General features: G+C 37.0%; 1 protein-coding gene across 1 annotated transcript in view; it reads right to left on the bottom strand.

The window, feature by feature from the left end:
* ATM (ATM serine/threonine kinase) overlaps positions 1-20,038 on the bottom strand; it is a 169,345-nt gene that overhangs the window by 118,679 nt on the left and 30,628 nt on the right. The window contains exons 13-17 of the mRNA XM_024570803.4: positions 19,710-19,805; positions 18,219-18,444; positions 16,241-16,366; positions 15,072-15,197; positions 14,082-14,171 (exon numbers count right to left, since the gene is read on the bottom strand). Of these exons, the coding sequence (XP_024426571.2) occupies positions 14,082-14,171; positions 15,072-15,197; positions 16,241-16,366; positions 18,219-18,444; positions 19,710-19,805 (664 nt within the window). The remainder of the gene's footprint in view (positions 1-14,081; positions 14,172-15,071; positions 15,198-16,240; positions 16,367-18,218; positions 18,445-19,709; positions 19,806-20,038) is intronic.

Below are 20,038 nucleotides of genomic sequence, written 5' to 3'. Positions count from 1 at the left end.
ATAGCAAAAGAAAAAAGAATCCAAACAGCTGAGGATAGTCTAATGAGCCTGGGACAACATCAAGTGTACTACTATGCATATCAAAGGGTATCTACCAGAAAATGAAGAGACAGAGCAAAAAATTGAAAATCTATTCCAAAAAACAATGAAAAAAAAAAATTCCCTAACCTGGTGAAGGAATAGACATACAAGTACAGGAAGCGCAGAGTCCCAAAGAGGATGAATCCAAAGAGCCCCACATCAGGACACATCATAATTAAAACATCAAAGGTTAAAAACTCTTAAAAGCAGAAAGATTCTTAAAGGCAGCAAGAGAAAAGGAGCTAGTTATCTACAAAGAAAGTCCCATGAGACTTGTCAGCCAATTTCACAACAGAAACTTTTCAGGGCAGAAAGGATTGACACAAAACATTCAAAGTGATTAAAAAGAAACAAGAATCTATAACCAAGATTATACTACTAAGCAAAGCTACCATTTAGAATCACAGAACAGATAAAGAGATTACAGGACAAGAGAAAGCTATAGGAGTTCATCACCACCAAACCAGAAGAATAAAAAAAGCTGGACAGTATGAATAATAAAATGGTAATAAATACATATCTATTATTTATTACTTTAAATGCCCCAATCAAAACACATACCAGACACACACAGACTGAAAAAGTATAGGGATGGAAACTGATACTTTATGGGGGGAAAAAAAAAAAAAAGGATGCGGAGTAGAAACACTTAAACCAGATATAACAGGTCTTAAAACAAAGGTTATAACCAGAGACAAAAAAAGATGCAACAATTCCACTTAAGGGTATTTAACCAAAGAAACCCAAAACACTAAAATGAAAAGACATATGCATCCATATGTTGTTCATTGAAGGATTACCTACAATAACCAAGATATGAAGTCACCTAAATGGCCATTAATAGATGAATGGATAAGTAGAACTGGTACATGTATACAATGGAATATGGCTCAGCCATAAAAAAAAAAAAATGAAATATTGTCATCTGCAACAACATGGCTGGACCTGGAGGGTATTTTGCTGAGTGAATTAAGTCAGAGAGAAGGATAAATGCTATACATTTTACTTATGTGTAATCTAAAAGACAAAAGAAATGACCCTGAACAAAAACAGACTCATAGATACAAAAAAAACATTTGGACAGTTGCCAGATGGGAGGGGGATTAGGGAGATGAGTGAAAAAGATGAAGTGATTAAATACAAATTGGTAGTGACACAGTAGCCATGAGGATGTAAAGTACAACATAGAAAATATAGGAGCTACCCAAAAGACTTCCAGCCAAGATGGAGGCATACATAGCCACACTGTGCCTGCTCAAACAACCAAAAGAAGTACAACAGCAAATTTAAAAACAAAAAACATCAGAACTGACAGAAAATCGAACTGTATGGAAGTCCGACAACCAAGGATATATAAGAAACATTCATTCAGACTGGTAGGAGGGGCCGAGACAGGGGGTGGGGTGGATAGAACTCATGGCAAGGCGGTGGCTGGAAGACCCAGCAAGGTGGCAGACGAGGTGCTGGTTTACAGACTGGGCAGACCCACATTCGCATGCAGATAAACTGGGAGGAACACTTAGGAAGCGAGATAAAACCACACAACCCAGATTCCAGTTCGGGGAAATAAACCCTCAAAGCCTCTGACAGAAAACACCTGTGGAGGTTGAAGCAGCAGCAGGAGAAACTCCCAGCATCACAGGAGAGTTTGTTGGAGAGACCCACAGGGTCCTAGAACATACACAAACCCACCCACCTGTGAATCAGCACCAGAAAGGACCAATTTGCTTGTGGGTAGCTGGGGAAGTGACTGAAAACCAGTAGAGAGAAGAGCAAACAGCAGAGTTCCCTCTCAGACTCATCCCCCCCATACAGTGTCACAAGGCAGTGATGTGGGTTGCCCCGCCCTGGTGAACACCTAAGACTCTGTTCCTTACTATGTAACAGGCAAGCTGAGAGGGGAAAAAAATGGCCCAAATGAAAGAACAGTTCAAAGTTCCAGAAAAAATACAACTAAGCGACAAAGAGATAGTCAACCTATCAGATACACAGTTCAAAACACTGGTTATCAGAATGCTCCAGGAACTCACTGGGTACACACTTCAACAGCATAAAAAAGACCCAGGCAGCAATGAAGACTGCATTATGTGAAATCAAGAAAAATCTACAGTGAACCAACAGTGATGGGAAGGAAACCAGGACTCAAATCAACGGTTTGGACCAGAAAGAAGAAATAAACATCCATCCAGAACAGAATGAAGAAACAAGAATTCAAACAAAATGAGGAGAGGCTTAGGAACCTCCAGGACATCTTTAAACGTTCCAACATCTAAATCATAGGGGTGCCAGAAGGAGAAGATGACAACCAAGAAATTGAAAACTTATTTGAACAAATAGTGAAGGAGAACTTCCCCAATCTGGCCAAGGAAATAGACTTTCAGGAAGTTAGGAAGCTCAGAGTCCCAAACAAGTTGGACCCAAGGAGGAACACACCAAGGCACATCATAATTACATTGCCCAAGATTAAAGATAAGGACAGAATCTTAACAGCAGCTAGAGAAAAGGAGAGAGTTACCTACAAAGGAGTTCCCATTAGACTATCACCTGATATCTCCAAAGAAACCTTACAGGCAAGAAGGGGCTGGAAAGAGGTATTTGAAGTCATGAAAGGCAAGGATCTACATCCAAGATTACTGTATCCAGCAAAGCTATCATTTAGAATGGAAGGGCAGATAAAGTGCTTCCCAGATAAGGTAAAGCTAGAGTAGTTCATCCTCACCAAGCCCTTATTATATAAAATGTTAAAGGGGCTTATCTAAGAAAAAGAAGGTCAACAATATGAACAGTAAAATGACAACAAACTCACAGTTATTCACAACTATAATGACATATATACTATATCCATATAAAAAAAAACCAGGCAACTCATTAAAAAAAAGAAGGTGTAGTGCTACGTAGCGACATAAATAAGTAACCCAGATTTATTATTAAACAAAATTAATCCAGTTATAGAATTTTTTTTTCACTCATTAGATATTGAATATCTACCCTATGTGCCAGGCACTTTTCCAGAAAAAAAAATGCATCTTAGAAGCCCTTTTGTGTGGAAGAAGAAAGATAAATACCATGATGAGAATATGTTGTTTGTATGGATTTTTATTATTATTTTGAAGAATAGAAATGTTTCAATTTTGGTACAGTTTTCACAGAAATATGTATAAGCCTGGATGGTTAGTTCCTAATCATCCACTCTTTTTTATTGAGAAATTAAAAGCCAAGCACTATGCTAGGTATTGATATAAAGAAACAATGAAACATACCCCCCCAACCAAATAACTTTAATTCCCACATTTTAAAAACCATAAGATACCATATGTTGTGAAGTGCATCTTGATTTAGGACAGCTTTCAGTGGGAAAAAAAAGATAAGCACCTTAGAATCAATGAGGAGAATCAAAGATTTCTGTGGAGTAGATGAAAGCCACACACAGATTCACAGCTAAACTATAGAGCAATCAACCTAAATGACCAATTGAAAGACAGCTGAAAAGTAGTATTATATCTAAGGATTTAAAGAAGAAACTACACAGAGGCTGTTAGAAGGACAGAGATGTAGTAAGGGCTGGTCCTTGCACCCAGTTACAGCAGCTGAGAAGTCAGAGGGATACCTCAACTGCAAAAGTCCCTCCTTAGGATTGCGGGGTCTCAACCCCGTGCCAGGACCTCCAAACCAGAGCATCAAGTCCAAAAAGAGGAGTCTGCACAGCATTTGGCAGTGAAAATCAGGGGGTACTCTGCTGGAAAAAAGAATCTGCTAAAATCCCCAGTGCTCTGCTAAAGGTGCAACAAGTAGGAGCTTGCTCCTAGGCACTCACCTGGGCCTTGGTAAAAGGAAGAAGACTTAAGGTATATGGAACCCATAACGAGAAGACCTCCACTGAGATCTGAAGGGTCAGCCACTGAGGTCCCAGTCATGAGGCAACATCCCACACTACTCTTATGGACCATATCCAGGGTCAGGTACTCCTATTCTTGCAGCACAAGTTGGGGACTGGACTAACCCGGTCCTCCAAATACTGGTAGCACCACCCTGCCAAGCTTGAGTCAGGCAGAAAGTACTGTTGGCTGAGCTCAACAAGGACCTAAGGTGCACTTTTCCTGGAGAAACTATAGGCAGATTCTCAAACAAACATTGAACAGAGTGGCTTTAGAACAGGGGCCAATCTTCCCCCCTCCTGTGGTTTAGGCAGGTGCCAACACCAATGAAAGACTCCACTGTCAGGGTCACGGCACAGCTGTGGAGCCTCCACTCCCAGAGGCCTATACGACCCCCAGTGGAGGACTGCTGTCATTTGCATTCCTGGTTCCAGCTGGCCTGGTCCTGATGGGCACAGTTCCGCGGTGGGGAAGGGAGCATGACAGGCAGCTCAGAGCTGGAACCTTTGGAATGTGGTTCAATTGGAGTCTCTGACACTGTGGCTGTGAAGCAAGGGGGAGAGGTGTCACTTGCTCCCCTCACAAGGGCTAGTGCCATCCCCAAAGGAAGACTGCCTTGATCTATTTTTATAAGTTCCCTGGCCCCATCCTGCTGGGCTCAGAGCAGACTGGAGGCGGCTCTGCTCAGAGCTGGGACCATTGGAGAGCACCTACTTCAGAGGCTACAGTCTGGGACTCAAGCAGGTGTGGCTATAGAGCTAAGGCGAGGAGTACAGCTCATGCCCCCCATCCGCGGCACAGCCAGTGCCACCCACAAGAGAAGGTTTTCTTGATATGTTTACCCAAGTTCTGGTGGCTCCACCCTGCCAAACTTGCTCCTGCAGTGGGGACTGCTGGCTGCAACCAACCTGAACTTGTGGTGCACTCCTCCTGGGGGTACTACTAGAAACTGAATAGTATGGCTCAGGAGTAGGGGCCACATTCTCCCCATTAAGTCCCTGACTACACTGCCCAAGTAGGAGACTCACTACTCCCATCCTCCAGACCCAGTCGCCATGCCCAGGCAAGTTTGAGCCTGTGTGGAAAGGTCAGTGGAGTGTGGCCTGCATGGGCCCATTCTAGTGCCTTTCTTCATGAGACTCTGGAGGAAGTCCAGGCAACCTCAGAATGGACAAAGAAGTTGACAGGTGAACAGCAACCTCAGAAACCCTTGGATGTTTATTGACATGTCCCTAGCTCAGGGTTCTAGAAAGCTGATCCTAGTACTAAGCCTGGCCCCTTCCACACATACCCAGGCAAATTAAACACACTCACAGTGAATAACAGGGTAGTGGCAGACAAGTAGCCCAAGGACAGTTACACATAATGTCTGACATGCACATGCACTGGAGCCCTGGCCAAGCGGGCCTAAAACCAACACATCCTGTGGTGGGCTTCAAACCACACCAGAGCTCAACCCAACTAGCCACACAAAAGGCAGAGCCAATGGGGGAATCCAGACCCTGCTGCAAACAACTCTGCCTTGCGAGGCACCCCATTAACAGCAATTCATACATGGTGAATGAGGTATATCCTTATAGTAAGCCAGCCTGAAAGATAGCACCAGCAATGAACAAGCCCAAACCAAGACTCAGCTACACCAGCAGAGGGCACATAACTGACACGACAATCATTTATGGAGCACCTAGCTCAGGTGGTCTAGAAGATCGTGTCACTGAGACCCACAGGCACCCACATAAGAAAGTCCTCATAAAAAGCTTGGTAGTCACAGATCTACCTAATACACAGAAACAAATACAAAAAGGCAGACAAACTAAGGAGACAAAGAAATACACCCTAAATGGAAGAACAAGAGACATCCCCAGAAAAAGAACTAAATGAAACAGAAACAACAAAAATACCGGATACAGAGTTTAAAAAAATGATTAAAAGGATTCTCAAGGACTTTAGGGGAAGAATGGATATGAGTGAAAACTTAAAGAGAGAATAAGCATTAAAAAGGACTTGGAAACCATAAATAAACCATTCAGAAAGGAAAAATACAATATCTGAAATGAAGAATACACTAGAGAGAATCAACAGCAGATAAGATGAAGCAGAGGAATGAATTAGCAATTTAGAGAAAAAGACTACAGTAGGCACCAAAGCACAGCATGAAAAAGAAAGGCCTGACTAGGCTGGCTCAGTTGGTTGGGCATCATCCTGCAAAGCATCACCGGATCAATTCCAGGTCAGGGCACATGCCTGGGTTGTACGTTCAGTCCCTGGTGAGGGTGCATACAAGAGGCAAGTAAGTGATCAATGTTTTTCTCTCACAGCGATGTCTCTTTCTCTGTTTCTCCCTCTGTTCTCCTCTTGTTAAAAATAAATAAAATCTTAAAAAGATAATTTTTTTAAATGAAGAAAGTCTAAGGGACCCCTGGGACAACATCAAGTATAAGAAGAAATGCATCATAGAGGTACCTGAATGAGAAAAGATTGAAGTTATAGAGAACCTGTTTGAAGAAATACTGGCTGAAAATATCACCTACCCTGTGAAGAAAAAAGGCATACAAATTTAGGAAGTCCAGAGAGGCCCAAAACATGAAGAAACCAAAGAGGCCCCAAAGACACATCATCGTTAAACTGCAAATGCTTACTAACAGAGAGAATCTTAAAAGCAGCAAGGGAGAGACAGTTATCTACAAGGGAGCTCCAAAAAGACTGTCAGATGATTTCTCAAGAGAAACACTTCAAGCCAGAGGGACTGGCATGTAACAGTCAAAGTGATGAAAATCAAGGACATACAACCAACACTATCCAACAAGGCTATCATTTAAAATTCAAGGAAAAATAAAGAGTATTCCAGACAAAAAAAACCCTGACAAGAACAACAAAGAAAATTACCACTAAACTAGTATTACAAGAAATATTAAAGGGGCTGCTTTAAGAACAGAGAGAGATGAATAGGTATAAAGAAAAAAAATTCAGTAAATAAATACCTATTCTAATAACTTTAAATGTAAATGGATTAAATGTTCCAATCAAAAGCCATAGAATAGCTGAATGAATAAGAAAACATAGCCCATATATATGCTGTCTACAAGAGACCCACCTCAGAACAAAAGGTTCACACAGACTGAAAGTTAGAGGATTGAAATAAGTAATTCACACAAATAAAAACAAAAAGAAGCTGGGATAGCAATACCTATACCTGACAAAATAGATTTCAAAACAAAGGCCATAACAAGAGACAAAGAAGGTCACTACATAATACTAAATGGATTGACTCAACAAGAGGAAATAACCCTTGTAAACATACAGGGTCCGGCAGAAGTAATGCCTGCTTGAGTGTGGTTGCTAGGGTAACAGTATGAGTGTAATAACTTATAGTTTTAATTTGAACATTTCACCTAAAATGTCATATGGTGTGCTTGGGTGTGATATTGTTATGTAACAGAATTTCATGTTATGACTTTGTAATAAAAGATTTTGTAATTAAAAAAGGGGCACTATTTGTGTCGGACCCTGTATAGACACCCAACAGGGGAGCACCAAAAATATATAAAGAAAATCTTGCTGGACATTAAAGAAGAGATTGACAGCAATGCAGTCACAGTTGGGGATTTTAGCAACCCACTGTCATCAATAGGTAGATCTTCCACACAAAATAACCAAGCAGGAAACAGCGACCTTAAACAACACAATAGACCAAGTAGTTTTAATTGATATTTACAGAACATTTCATTGCATAGCAGCAGAATATACCTTCTTCTCAAGTGCACATGAAATATTCTCAAAGACCACATATTAGGATACAAAACAAGTCTTAACAAATTCAAGACTGTAATCATATCAAACATCATCTCTGACCACAAAAGCATAAAACTAGAAATCAACCACCAACCCCCCCCCAACATACATACAACACAGGCTAAACAATGTGTTTTTGAACAATGAACTGGTTATCAATGAGATCAAGGTAGAAATCAAAAATTACCTGGGAACAAACAAAAATGAACTCACAAAGACTGAAAATATATGAGACATAGCAAAAGCCGTCCTGAGAAGTTCACAGCATTACCTCAAGAGGCAAGCACAATCTCAAACAAGCTCTAAAAGAGCAAGAAAAAGAACAGACAAACTCAGGAATAAGTAGAAAGTAGGAAATAATAAAGATTAGAGCGTAAGTAAATGACATAGAAACTAAAAAAAAACAAAAAAAACAAAAAGCAAAAAACAAACAAAAAAACCATACAAAATTACAATGAAACCAAGAGCTGGTTTTTTGAAAGGATAAACAAAACCGACGAAACTTTAAACCAGACTTATCAAATAACAAAGAGCAAGGACCCGCCAAAATAATACCAGAAATGAAAGGGAAGCAGTAAAAATTGGTATCACACAAATAAAAAGAATTGTGGAAAAAAAAATACTATGAACAACTGTATGCCCACAAATTCAACAACCTACACTAAATGGATAAATTCCTAAACATACACTCTTTCAAAATTGAATCAGGAAAAATCAGAAAACCTGAGTGGACCTATTACAACTAATGAATAGAACCAGTAACCAAAAAATCTCAGCAAACAAAAGTCCCGAACAAAATGGCTCCACAGGTGAATTTTACCAAACATTAAGAGAAAAATTTACACCTATTCTGGCAGCTGGCATACTGGGTGAGGTGGCGGCTGGTGGAGCAGGTGGTTGCACAGACAGGGCAACCCAGGGTCACAGCTCAGGAAAATAAAGCCTCAAAACATCTGACTGAAAAAACCTGTGAGGGTTGTGGTGTCAGGAGAAACTCCCTGCCTCACAGGAGAGTTCACTGGAGGGACCCACAGGGTCCTGGAATCAACACCAAAAGGGCCCAATTTACTTGTGGGTAGCAGGGGAAGTGACTGAAAAATGGCAGAGAGTAGAACAAGCGCCATTGTTCCCTCTCAGACCCCTCCCCCACTGATAGTGTCACAACATAGTGACCTGGGTTGCCCTGCCCTGTAGAACACCTAAGGCGCACCAAGACCAAAAAAAAGAAAAATGGTCCAAATGATAAAACAGATCAAAGCTCCAGAAAAAATACAACTAAGCGACGGAGAGACAGCCAACCTATCAGATGCACAGTTCAAAACACTGGTAATCAGAATGCTCACAATTGGTTGAATATGGTCGCAAAATAGAGGAAAACATGAAGGCTGTGAAAAGGAAAATGTACAGGGAACCAACAGTGATGGGAAGGAAACCAGGACTCAGATCAACGGTTTGGACCAGAAGGAAGAAATAAACATCCATCCAGAACAGAATGAAAAAACAAGAATTCAAAAAAACGAGAAGCGTAGGAACCTTCAGGACAACTTTAAACGTTCCAACATCCGAATCATAGGGGTGCCAGAAGGAGAAGAGGAAGAGCAAGAAATTGAACACTTATTTGAAAACATAATGAAGGAGAACTTCCCCAATCAGGCAAAGGAAATAGACTTCCAGGAAGTCCAGAAAGCTCAGACCTTCCCAAAGAAATTGGACCCAAGGAAGCACATGTCAATGCACATAATTCCATTACCCAAGATGAAAGATAAGGAGAGAATCTTAAAAGCAGCAAGAGAAAAGGAGAGTTATCTACAAAGGAGTTCCCATAAAACTATCAGTTGATTTCTCAAAAGAGACTTTACAGGCAAGAAGGGGCTGGAAAGAAGAATTTGAAGTTATGAAAGGCAAGGATCTACATCCAAGATTACTCTATCCAGCAAAGCTATCATTTAGAATGGAAGGGCAGATAAAGTGCTTCCCAGATAAGGTCAAGTTAAAGGAGTTCATCATTACCAAGCCATTATTATATGAAATGTTAAAGGGATTTATCTAAGAAAAAGAAGGTCAAAAATATGAACATTATAATGACAACCAACTTACAACTATCAACAACCGAACCTAAAAAAAAAAACAGTAACAAAAACAAACTAAGCAAACAACTAGAACAGGAACAGAACCACAGAAATGGAGATCACATGGAGGGTTATCAGTGGGGGAGTGGGAGACGGATAGAGGGGGAAAAGGTACAAGGAATAAGTAGCATAAATGATAGATAGAAAATAGACAGGAGGAGGTTAAGAATAGTATAGGAAATGTAGAAGCCAAGGAACTTATATGTACAACCCATGGACATGAACTGAAGTGGGGAATGCGGGTGGGAGGGGGTGCGCAGGGCAGAGGGGAATAAAGGGGAGCAAGTGAGACAACTGTATTAGCATAATCAATAAAATATATTAAAAAAAAAAGACTTACATCTATCCTTTTTAAAGTATTCCAAAAAACTGAAGAAGGAAAATTCCCAAATTGATTATATTAGGACAGCATAATCCTAATTCCAAAAGCAGATAAATATACTACAAAGAAAGAAAATTATAAGCAAATATCCTTGATAAACACAGATACTAAAATCCTCAACAAATTATTAGCACACCGAATCCAGCAAAACATTTAAAACACACCAAAATCAAGTGAGATTTATTCCAGGGATGCAAAGTTGGTACAATATTTTCAAACCAATAAATGTGATACAGCACATAAACAAAATAAAGGATAAAAATCATAGATTGCATTAATAGATACAGAGAGAATTGCATACAGTGCAGCATGTATTCATGATCAAGACTCTCAGCAAAATAGGAATAGAGGGATCAAACCTCAACACAATGAAGGCCATATATGACAAAATCACAGCCATCATTATACTCCATGGGCAAAACTAAAAGGGTTTTTCTTAATATCAAGATCAAGAAATTGATGTAAGCTTTTCACCACTCTTACTTAAAATAGTACTGAAGTCCTAGCTACAGCAATCAGATAAGAAGAAATAAAAGGCATCCAAACTGGAAAAAAGGAAGTAAAACAGTCATTATTTGCGCATGATATAATATTGTACATAGAAAACCCTAAAAACACCACCAAAAACTACTAGATTTAATAAATAAATTTGGCAAAGTAGCAGAATATGAAATTAATATCCAGAAATCAGTGGCATTTTTATACACCAATAGTAGACTCTCAGAAAGAAAAATTAAGAAAATAGTATCATTTACTATTCTAACAACAACAAAAAAATAAGGTACCTAGGAATAAATTTAACCAAAGGAGGTTAAAGATCTGTACTCAGAAAGTTATAGGATACTGCAGAAAAAAAAATTAGGAATATACAAGTAAGTGGAAGCATATACTATGTTCATGAATTGGGAGAATTACCATCATTAAAATGTACACATTACCCAAAGCAATCTATAAATTCAGTGTAATTCCTATTAAAATATCAATGACATATTTCACTGATCTAGAACAAATATTCCAAAAATTCATACAGAATCAAAAAAGACCCCAAATATCCTCAGCAATCTTGAGAGAGAGGAACAAAGTTGGGGGTTTCACAGTACCAGATATCAAAATATAGTACAAGTCCAGTGTAATCAAAAGAGCCTGGTATTGGCATAAGAACTGGCAGATAGATCTATGGAAACAGAACAGAGAGCCCAGAAATAAACTCATGCCATTATGGTCAAATGATATTTGACAGAGGACAGAAGAGCATACAACGGACTAAAGACAGTCTCTTCAATAAATGGTGGTGGAAAAAATTGGACTGCTATATGCAAAAAAATGAAACTAGACTACCAACTTACTCCATACCCAACAATAAACTCTAAACGAATAAAAGTTAAATACAAGTCATGAAACCATACTAGAAGATAGGCAGTAAAATCTGACATCCCTCATAGCATTATTTTTGTCGATATGTCTCCTAAGGGAGAAAACACGGGGGGGCGGGGAGGACAATAAATGGGACTACATCAAACTAAAAAGCTTTCCATAGCAAAAGAAATCATCAACAAAATAATGGGTTAGCCAAAAAGTTCATTTGGTTTTTTCCTTAAGATGGCTCTAATAGCACTTAGTTCTCTTTAACGCCATTCAAAACAATTTTGTTAGATTGTATTGTGACAGCTGTCATATCAGCATGACTTTTTAAAAAAAACTTATCAAAATTGGTGAAATTTGTGTAGCCATTTTAATATTGAAGATGGAAAACAATATGCAACATTTTCAGCAGATTTTGCTTTATTACTTCAAAAGAGGGAAAAACACAACTGAAACACAAAAAAAGATTTGTGTAGTGTATGGAGCAAGTGGTGTGAGTGACCAAACTTGTCAAGAGTGGTTTGCAAAGTTTCATGCTGCAAATTTCTCGCTGGATAGTGCTCCATGATTGGGTAGACTAGTTGAAGCTGGTAGTGATCAAATTGAGATATTAATTGAGATCAAAGTTATACCACAGGGGAGATAGCTGACATACTCAAAATATCCAAATCAATAAAGTCATTAGTGAAAATGAGTCTTTTATTTTATAGATAAAACCATTCAGACTTTTTGGCCAACCCAATAAAAAGGCAACCTACTGCAACAGAGAACATATTCACCAATGATACATCTGATAAGGGTTTAATTTCCAAACTACATAAAGAACTTATACAACTCAACACCAGAAAGACAAACAATTCTACTACGGAATGGGCAAAGGACTTGAATAGACATTTTTCCAAAAAGGATATACAGATGGCCAATAAACATGAAAAAATGTTCAATGTCAGTAGTCACCAGAGAGATGCAAATTAAAACCACAACGAGATACCACCTGACAGCTGTCAGAATGGCCATCATAAATAAATCAACAAACATCGAGGGCCAGCGAGGATGTGGAGAAAGGTGAACCCTCATGTACTATTGGTGGGAATGTGGACTGGTGCAGCCACTGTGGAAAACAGTATGAAGATTCCTCAAAAAATTAAAAATGGAATTGCCTTAGGACTCAGCAATTCCACTTCTGGCAACATATCCTAAGAAACCCAAATTACTAATTCCAAAGAATATATGCACTCCTCTGTTCACTGCAGCATTATTTACAATAGCCATGATCTGGAAACAACCCAAGTGTTCAACAGTAGATGAGTGGATAAAAAGTTGTGGGCCATTTACAAGGAAATACTACTGAGCCATATTAAAGAAAATCTTCCCTTTGCGACAGCATGGATAAACCTGGAGATTATTATGCTAAGTGAAAGAAGCCAGTCAGAGAAAGACAAATAACAGATGATCTCATTTATATGTGGAATTTAATGAACAAAATAAGCTGATGTACAAAATAGGAACAGAGCCATAGACACAGGAAGAGACTGACAGCTGTCAGACGGTTAGGGATTATAAAACTGGACGGAAGAAAGAGAAGGGATTAAGCAAACACACACATATATATAAAACCCAAAGATACAGACAACAGAGTGGTGACAGCCAGGGGTAAAGTGGAGTTGGGGGTTGTTGAAGGTGGGCAAAAGGGGAGAAATGGAAAAGGAAAGAGACTTTGCTTGGGGCAACTGGAGCACAATATAATGTGCAGATGTTTTACTGTGTTGTACACAAACCCTGTATGGTTTTGCAAATCAATGTCACCCCAAAAATTCAATTAAAAGAAATAAAAGAAAGAATTGTGACACCTGTGCTCTCAATTTCTCTCAATCCCCAACCCACTCCAATCTAGCTTCTGCACCCACAACTCATTTTGGTTACAACATTAGTCTCAATGTTGCCAGGTTCTATGAACATTTTGGTCTTAAAATTCATTAGCATTCAACCCAGTATGCCTACAACCCTTCTGGAACTTTCCCTTGCCTTCTGCTATTGTACCCTTTTGGTTTCCCTTTGCTCTTTCTACCTGTTACCTTACCTACCACCTTTACCTCACTAACAGCTAATCATCCTGCAGTCACCACTGAAAGTGCAATATCCCCCAAAATCCTTTCCTACCACCCTGATTGGTTCAAGTCCTGGTAGATGTTCTCCTCAGATCTCATACTTCTCCTTTAAGATACTTATCAAAAATATAATTAATAATTTGGGTAATTTTGTTACATGTCTTTCTTCTCCATCAGCTTGCATGCTCTATGACATCAAATGCTATGTTTCATTCTCTGCTGAAATCCCAGTACTAGGCAGCACCTTGCCATATTCAGACCATGAGTTTATTATCTATATAGTGGGTTAACAAATATATAAAGAATAAAAAAAATCAATGAAATATGGTAGTAAAACAAAAAGCATACTTACTAAACTTTTACAAATATCTGCAATATCATTCAGTAGTTTTGATGTTAACAATCGTAGGAAAAATCTAGATGCAATCTTATTTGGATTGTGCTGTAATGAACACAAACCGAAAAAAAAACAAGCAAACAAACAAATAATTATTCTTGGTAGATAATATTTTCTTTCTCTTGAATGCAATGTAGATTTTCCTTTACCCTAAAAATTCTCTAACATGAAAAGCATCGATAAAGAGTTTATCATGGGGCGAAGTTATAAATAACTTCAAAAATAGTAACCTCTTTTTTTAAGCACATCTCTCTCACTGTGTATAAATACCATTAAACTAAAATATCTGCTATATGACCCTGAACATAAGCAAGCAGTAATTGTAGCTTAGTTTACTCTTACAATTCTCTCCTTCCCACTTATACCAAAACATAGAAAGATACATAACAAAGCCTAAAATATATGTTAATAATATTGATACATGGCCATATATTTAATATTAACTTTAAAAAATGTTTCCAATTATTATCAACACCCTAAACTGGTTTAGCTAACCCTCAAATTTGCTACAAATCAAGACAAAGACTACACACAGTAACACTATTCCTATCAAATGTTGTGAAAGACTATCCGGGCAGAAAGAGAGTAATGTATACGTTGGACTTGTTTATCTTTGTGGTTCTCACTAGCCCTAAAATAATGGCATACACATCACATAGCTAGTAGTCAACATATTTATTAAGTAAATGAAAACATGCCAGCAATAAGGGTCATATATGTAATATATAATAGGGGCAAAATAATTCTTAAACTTCCTGAAATGATAAAATTAGTTTCATCAGTTACTCAGATTATCTACTGCTTTATTCCTCTGGGTACTACCATTTATTTTCCATTTAATTTCATTTTAAATCAGTGTACTTACAATGGACCAAAAAAGAATTAGCACCACCAATCAGTTATCAACCCTCTGGATAGGCTATACTGTCAAGCAGAACATCTTACCTTGGTACAGTTACATAAGCAACTTGTACATAGATGCATCATATTTCTCAATGAAGTGATTCTAGATTCCCCATCTGTTTTATTTTTAAACAGAGTGATACTTTCTCCAGCACACTGCATTAGACACTATTCAGAATAAAAGAAGAAAAAAAATCAAATTTCAGTCAAATTATAGTTTAGTGACTGCTTTTTAAAATTTTAATTATAGGTAAAATTAATGAATGCCCTGGCTGATGTAGCTCATTGGATTGAGAACAGGCCTGAGAATCAAAGGGTCCAGGTTCAATTCCCTGTCAGGGAACATGTCTGGGTTGCGGGCTAGGTCCCCAGGTGAGGCATGTGAGAGGTAACCACACACTGATGTTTCTCTCCCTCTCTTTCTTCCTCCTTTCCCCCTCTCTAAAAATAAATAAAATATTAAAAAAGAAAAAATGTCCCCCGAATAATAAAGTAAAATAAAGGTAAAATTAAGTTTTTTAAGAAGTTATACTTGATTTATAGTATAATTAAAATTTATGAACTTTTTTATTTTATTTTTTAAAGATTTTATTTATTCATTCTTAGAGAGAGAAAGGAAGGGAGAAAGAAAGGGAAAGAAACATTGATGTGTGAGAGAAATATCAATCAGTTGCTTCTCATACACCCCCAACCTGGGACCCGACCTGCAACCCAGGCATATGTCCTAATTGGGAATCAAAACCACGACCCTTCAGTTCACAGGCCAGCGCTCAATCCACTGAGCCACACCAGCCAGGGCATTAACAATTTTTTTAAATGGCAAATCTTATACCCTGTTCTTACAAATCATGCAACTGACACTAATACCAAGATGAAAATGAGTTTCATGCTTAGCACCTACTTGATGAACACTCGTAGTCAAGGATTCTTTAGGATAATGGATCCCAGAAAAAAGTTTTAAAAGTACATGAAAAATCAGGAATTTCTGTTATTAAAATTTAATGTAATGTTACTTCAATTACTATATTTGGCTGAAAATAATTTCAAATCTTAAGGAAGGACACATAGTATCATTTCTTCTCAGACTGCATCAATAAAACAGAAAGGGTTAACCTACATAAAAATTTATGTTTTCCAAACAAATATACCAATTTCTGCAAGGATATATTTCATTTAATTAATCTAGAACTTATTCACATAAATTCTCCTACCTTGGCTTTATGGAATAATTCTGATTTATATCCTTCCTCTTCAGTTATTACACCCACATAACAATAGCAACCAAGAACACCCACCAAAAGACTTGAACACTGGACAAGCGTTTCTGTATTTGTAGTCTTAAAATAAAACACAAATAAAACATATGGTTCATAAATACTTTCAGCATTCTATGATTATCTCTTCTAAGAACAAATTTTATGTACATATTAAGAAACCAAAGTTAGTTAATTGAATTAACAGTGGTATAATTCTGACCATCTCTGAAAAACATCTAATAGATCCTTGCAGAGTTGTGATAACCAGGGTTCTCAAGAAAAACAGCAGAAGTATCTCATAATGGCCAAGTAAGAGAGCTCCTCTTAAAGTAGCACAGTGTACTGCAAAGCCCCTTAAATATTTGAGGTACAAAGAAAAAAAAAACTAATAGGCAAATAAACATCTATAACTTTAAGAACATACTTAGAAAAAACTCATATAAAGAAATATTAAAATGACCTTCAGAGCTTCTAAAAGACAAGAACCTTGACTTATTCAGCTTTTAAGACTCCAAAGACTAATGCAACTATTTTTGCAAGTAGATAGCCCTTAACCAATTTTATAAAATTTTGTATGATTTTGCAAAGGTTACACAAAAAACAAGATTTTTGGATTTTTTGTTCCTATATTGTAGGGAATGGCATTTTAGGGGAAATAACAGAATACCATATTACTTTCTAAAGAAGGTGGTTACAACTGTAATACAGAAGAATGTCAGTAATTAAGGTTAAGGCACATGAAACAGGCATACTGTCCCTTCTCTGGTTCTTCAGCTCACTATTCCTGGCTACTGAATTCACTTCTTTGAGTAGCTTGCAGTTTTTATTTTATTCAACAAATATTTTATCACCTACCATTTAACAAGGTATTGTGGCATATGCAAAGATTAATTATATACATGTAATTATATATATATATATGTGTGTATACACACACATATATATATAATGTGTATACATTATATATATATATATACACACTATATATATATATACCCCCCTTTAAGGAGTTTATAGCATGGTTTAAGAGGTATTTGTGTATAAAACATATACACAAATTTTGGTACAAGGAAGATGCTAAATGACCTGTAAAAACGCAAACATTAAATATTATGAAAATTAAAAGACTAATTGTTGTGGCTGAGAATATCTATGAAAGGATCTAGCAAGAATTTTGACATGTAAATGACTTGAATATATAGCAATGGGTAGAAAGACATGAGTGTTTTGGCAGAATAACACACAGGAAGAGAATTTGTGAATTAACACCACAAAGGAAACGATATGAGAAATTACTGGATGACCTCTAAAATATGGGTGACTAACAGTTCAGTTATTACATTTATTAATCACTCTTTCCACTTCAATAACCACCAAAATTTATTGTATCAGTTTTAATTATGTCCTTTGCTGTTATTGTTAACACTTCCTTCCACAAAATCCCTACACAAAATTGAATCACTTTTTCACAAAATAATCGCTGTACTCAAAAACATTATTATTCCTCCTAAATCCACCCAAAGAATTCTACTTCTATAGTGTCATCCAGAATTCTTGCTACAAAAAAGTACTGAATTACCATATTTTTCAGACTATAAGACGCACCTAGGTTTTAGAGGAGGAAAATAGGGGGGAAAAAAACCCCAAACTGCTCCATTGCCACCCCCAGAGCCAGGTAGGCTACGTTTAGACTATAAGATGCACCCCCCACAAGTTGGGTGGGGAGTGTGTCTTATAGTCTGAAAAATATGGTATTCTTCAGTTTTCCTTTCTTTATGTTATTTTCACTATTAGCTGACATATACTGTCACTTTGCTTTTAAAAGTAAGGTTCTCACCATCCTTAGTGCCTTTCCTTTCCTACCCATTTCTCCTTCCTACCAGTCTACCAAAGTGGAAATATATATAGGCCTTAGTTCTTTTTAAAAACTCACCTCAGGTGAGTAGTTATTTAGAAGCCGTTCTGACAGTTCCAGAAGATAGCGATCCAGAGATTCCTTGAGATTTTGGTGGACAGAAAACCCTACAATGGATTTAGGCTTTTCTATAGCACATTCTTTCACAATGGTTAAAAAATCCATTTTGTCAAATGTTGTCTGAAGAAACAGTTCTTCAACTGCTGAGAATGAAGGCTCTTGTTTCTCTTTTTGGTGGTGTTCACTTCAAAAAAGTAAGATCTTTAATTTATAATCAAACTACCCAACACTTCATCTTCATATAGCAGCATTCTATTACAAATGAAGACATTAACTTATTCGAAGACTTTATACAATCAATGGGTTGGTCTTTTAAATGCTCCTGTTCTCTGGACTTTGAGACCTACTTGTATCAAATTTCATTATTCAATAACCAATTTTACTAAGAGATGGACAAAAATAATACAAGTAACAATCTCAAAGGCAAATTCAAAAAGTATTAAAGATATATTAATAACACTGGGTATAAACATGAAGAATAACATTAAATCATTTCCTTTTTTAACCTTTGATTTCTTCAAAATGTAGCATTTTTTTTTTTACTTAATGCCCTCTTGAGGGATATTAGAAACCTCCATGTCAGTGAGTCATTTTCAGTCACAGTGAAAACATTAAACTTTGAGTCAATTAACTAAAAAGAGGTTTTAAAATTTATTTTGTTTTCCTTTTACTCAATTATCATTGGGATTTTTTTATCATTAGTTTTTAAGGCTAACATAGACAGATTTTATTTTACATATAAAAATGAGTCATATCTTGCCCTGACCAGTGTGGTTCAGTTGATTGGGCATGTTCCACAAAGCTAAAAGTTCACAGATTCAATTCCTAGTCAGGGCATATGCCTAGGTTGTAGGTTCTCAAGGGGGGAGAACGAGAGGCCACTGATCGATGTTCCTCTATCACATCGATGTTTCCTTCCCACTGTTTCTGTCCCCTTACCCTCTGTCTAAAAATAAATGAATAAAATCTTTTTTTTTTTAGATTTACACTTTTCTTTTTTTTAATTTTTATTGTTATTCAATTACAGTTGTATGCCTTTTCTCCCCATCCCTCCACCCCACCACAGCTGAACCCGCCTCCCTCCCCCACCTCCACCCTCCCCCTTGATTTTGTCCATATGTCCTTTATAGTAGTTCCTAAATCTTTTTTTTTAAATGGGTCATACCTTCAAAAAACTCATTTCATGTAATTTTTAATTCCCCATCATAACATTCTATTTCTTCCATTGGCAAATGTCACATTACACTATACAGCATTTAAAATAGTAAACTAGATTTAAAATTACAGAACATAAAGAGTAATCATTAATTAAAAGAAACATTTCTTAGGTTAACAGTTGTAATTTTTTTAGTTGCCCAATTTCTTCAAAATTTTAAAGATATAGCTATTACTCTATGTAATTAAAGATATAACTTTAAAAAAAAAACAGAATTCTATTAGACAACATACCATTCTGGTACACTCTGGAAAAAATTCATTGTAGCTTTACAATTTTTCATAGTGAGACTCACAAGAATTTTCTCCAGTGAAAGATGTGGAAAATGACTATAAAGAAAAATAAAACCTTCATTAAAAACACCATTTAAAGTCTTCTTTAAACTAAAACATCAATGTTTGGCTTTAGTATTGACCTCTAAAATTTGGATCCAAAATTAAAATTGTTTTCATCTATACTGAATGCCTTAACATTTTTGAAAGAAGAATTTAAGGAGCATAATTTCATGTCATCATTGTTTTTAACATTTCCTACATGCAAAATTGCATGGAATTTTAAAAAC

This window comes from Desmodus rotundus, chromosome 5 (genome assembly GCF_022682495.2).
Source record: "Desmodus rotundus isolate HL8 chromosome 5, HLdesRot8A.1, whole genome shotgun sequence".
Lineage (NCBI taxonomy): Eukaryota > Metazoa > Chordata > Mammalia > Chiroptera > Phyllostomidae > Desmodus > Desmodus rotundus.
This window is presented reverse-complemented; position numbering and strand designations above follow the sequence as displayed.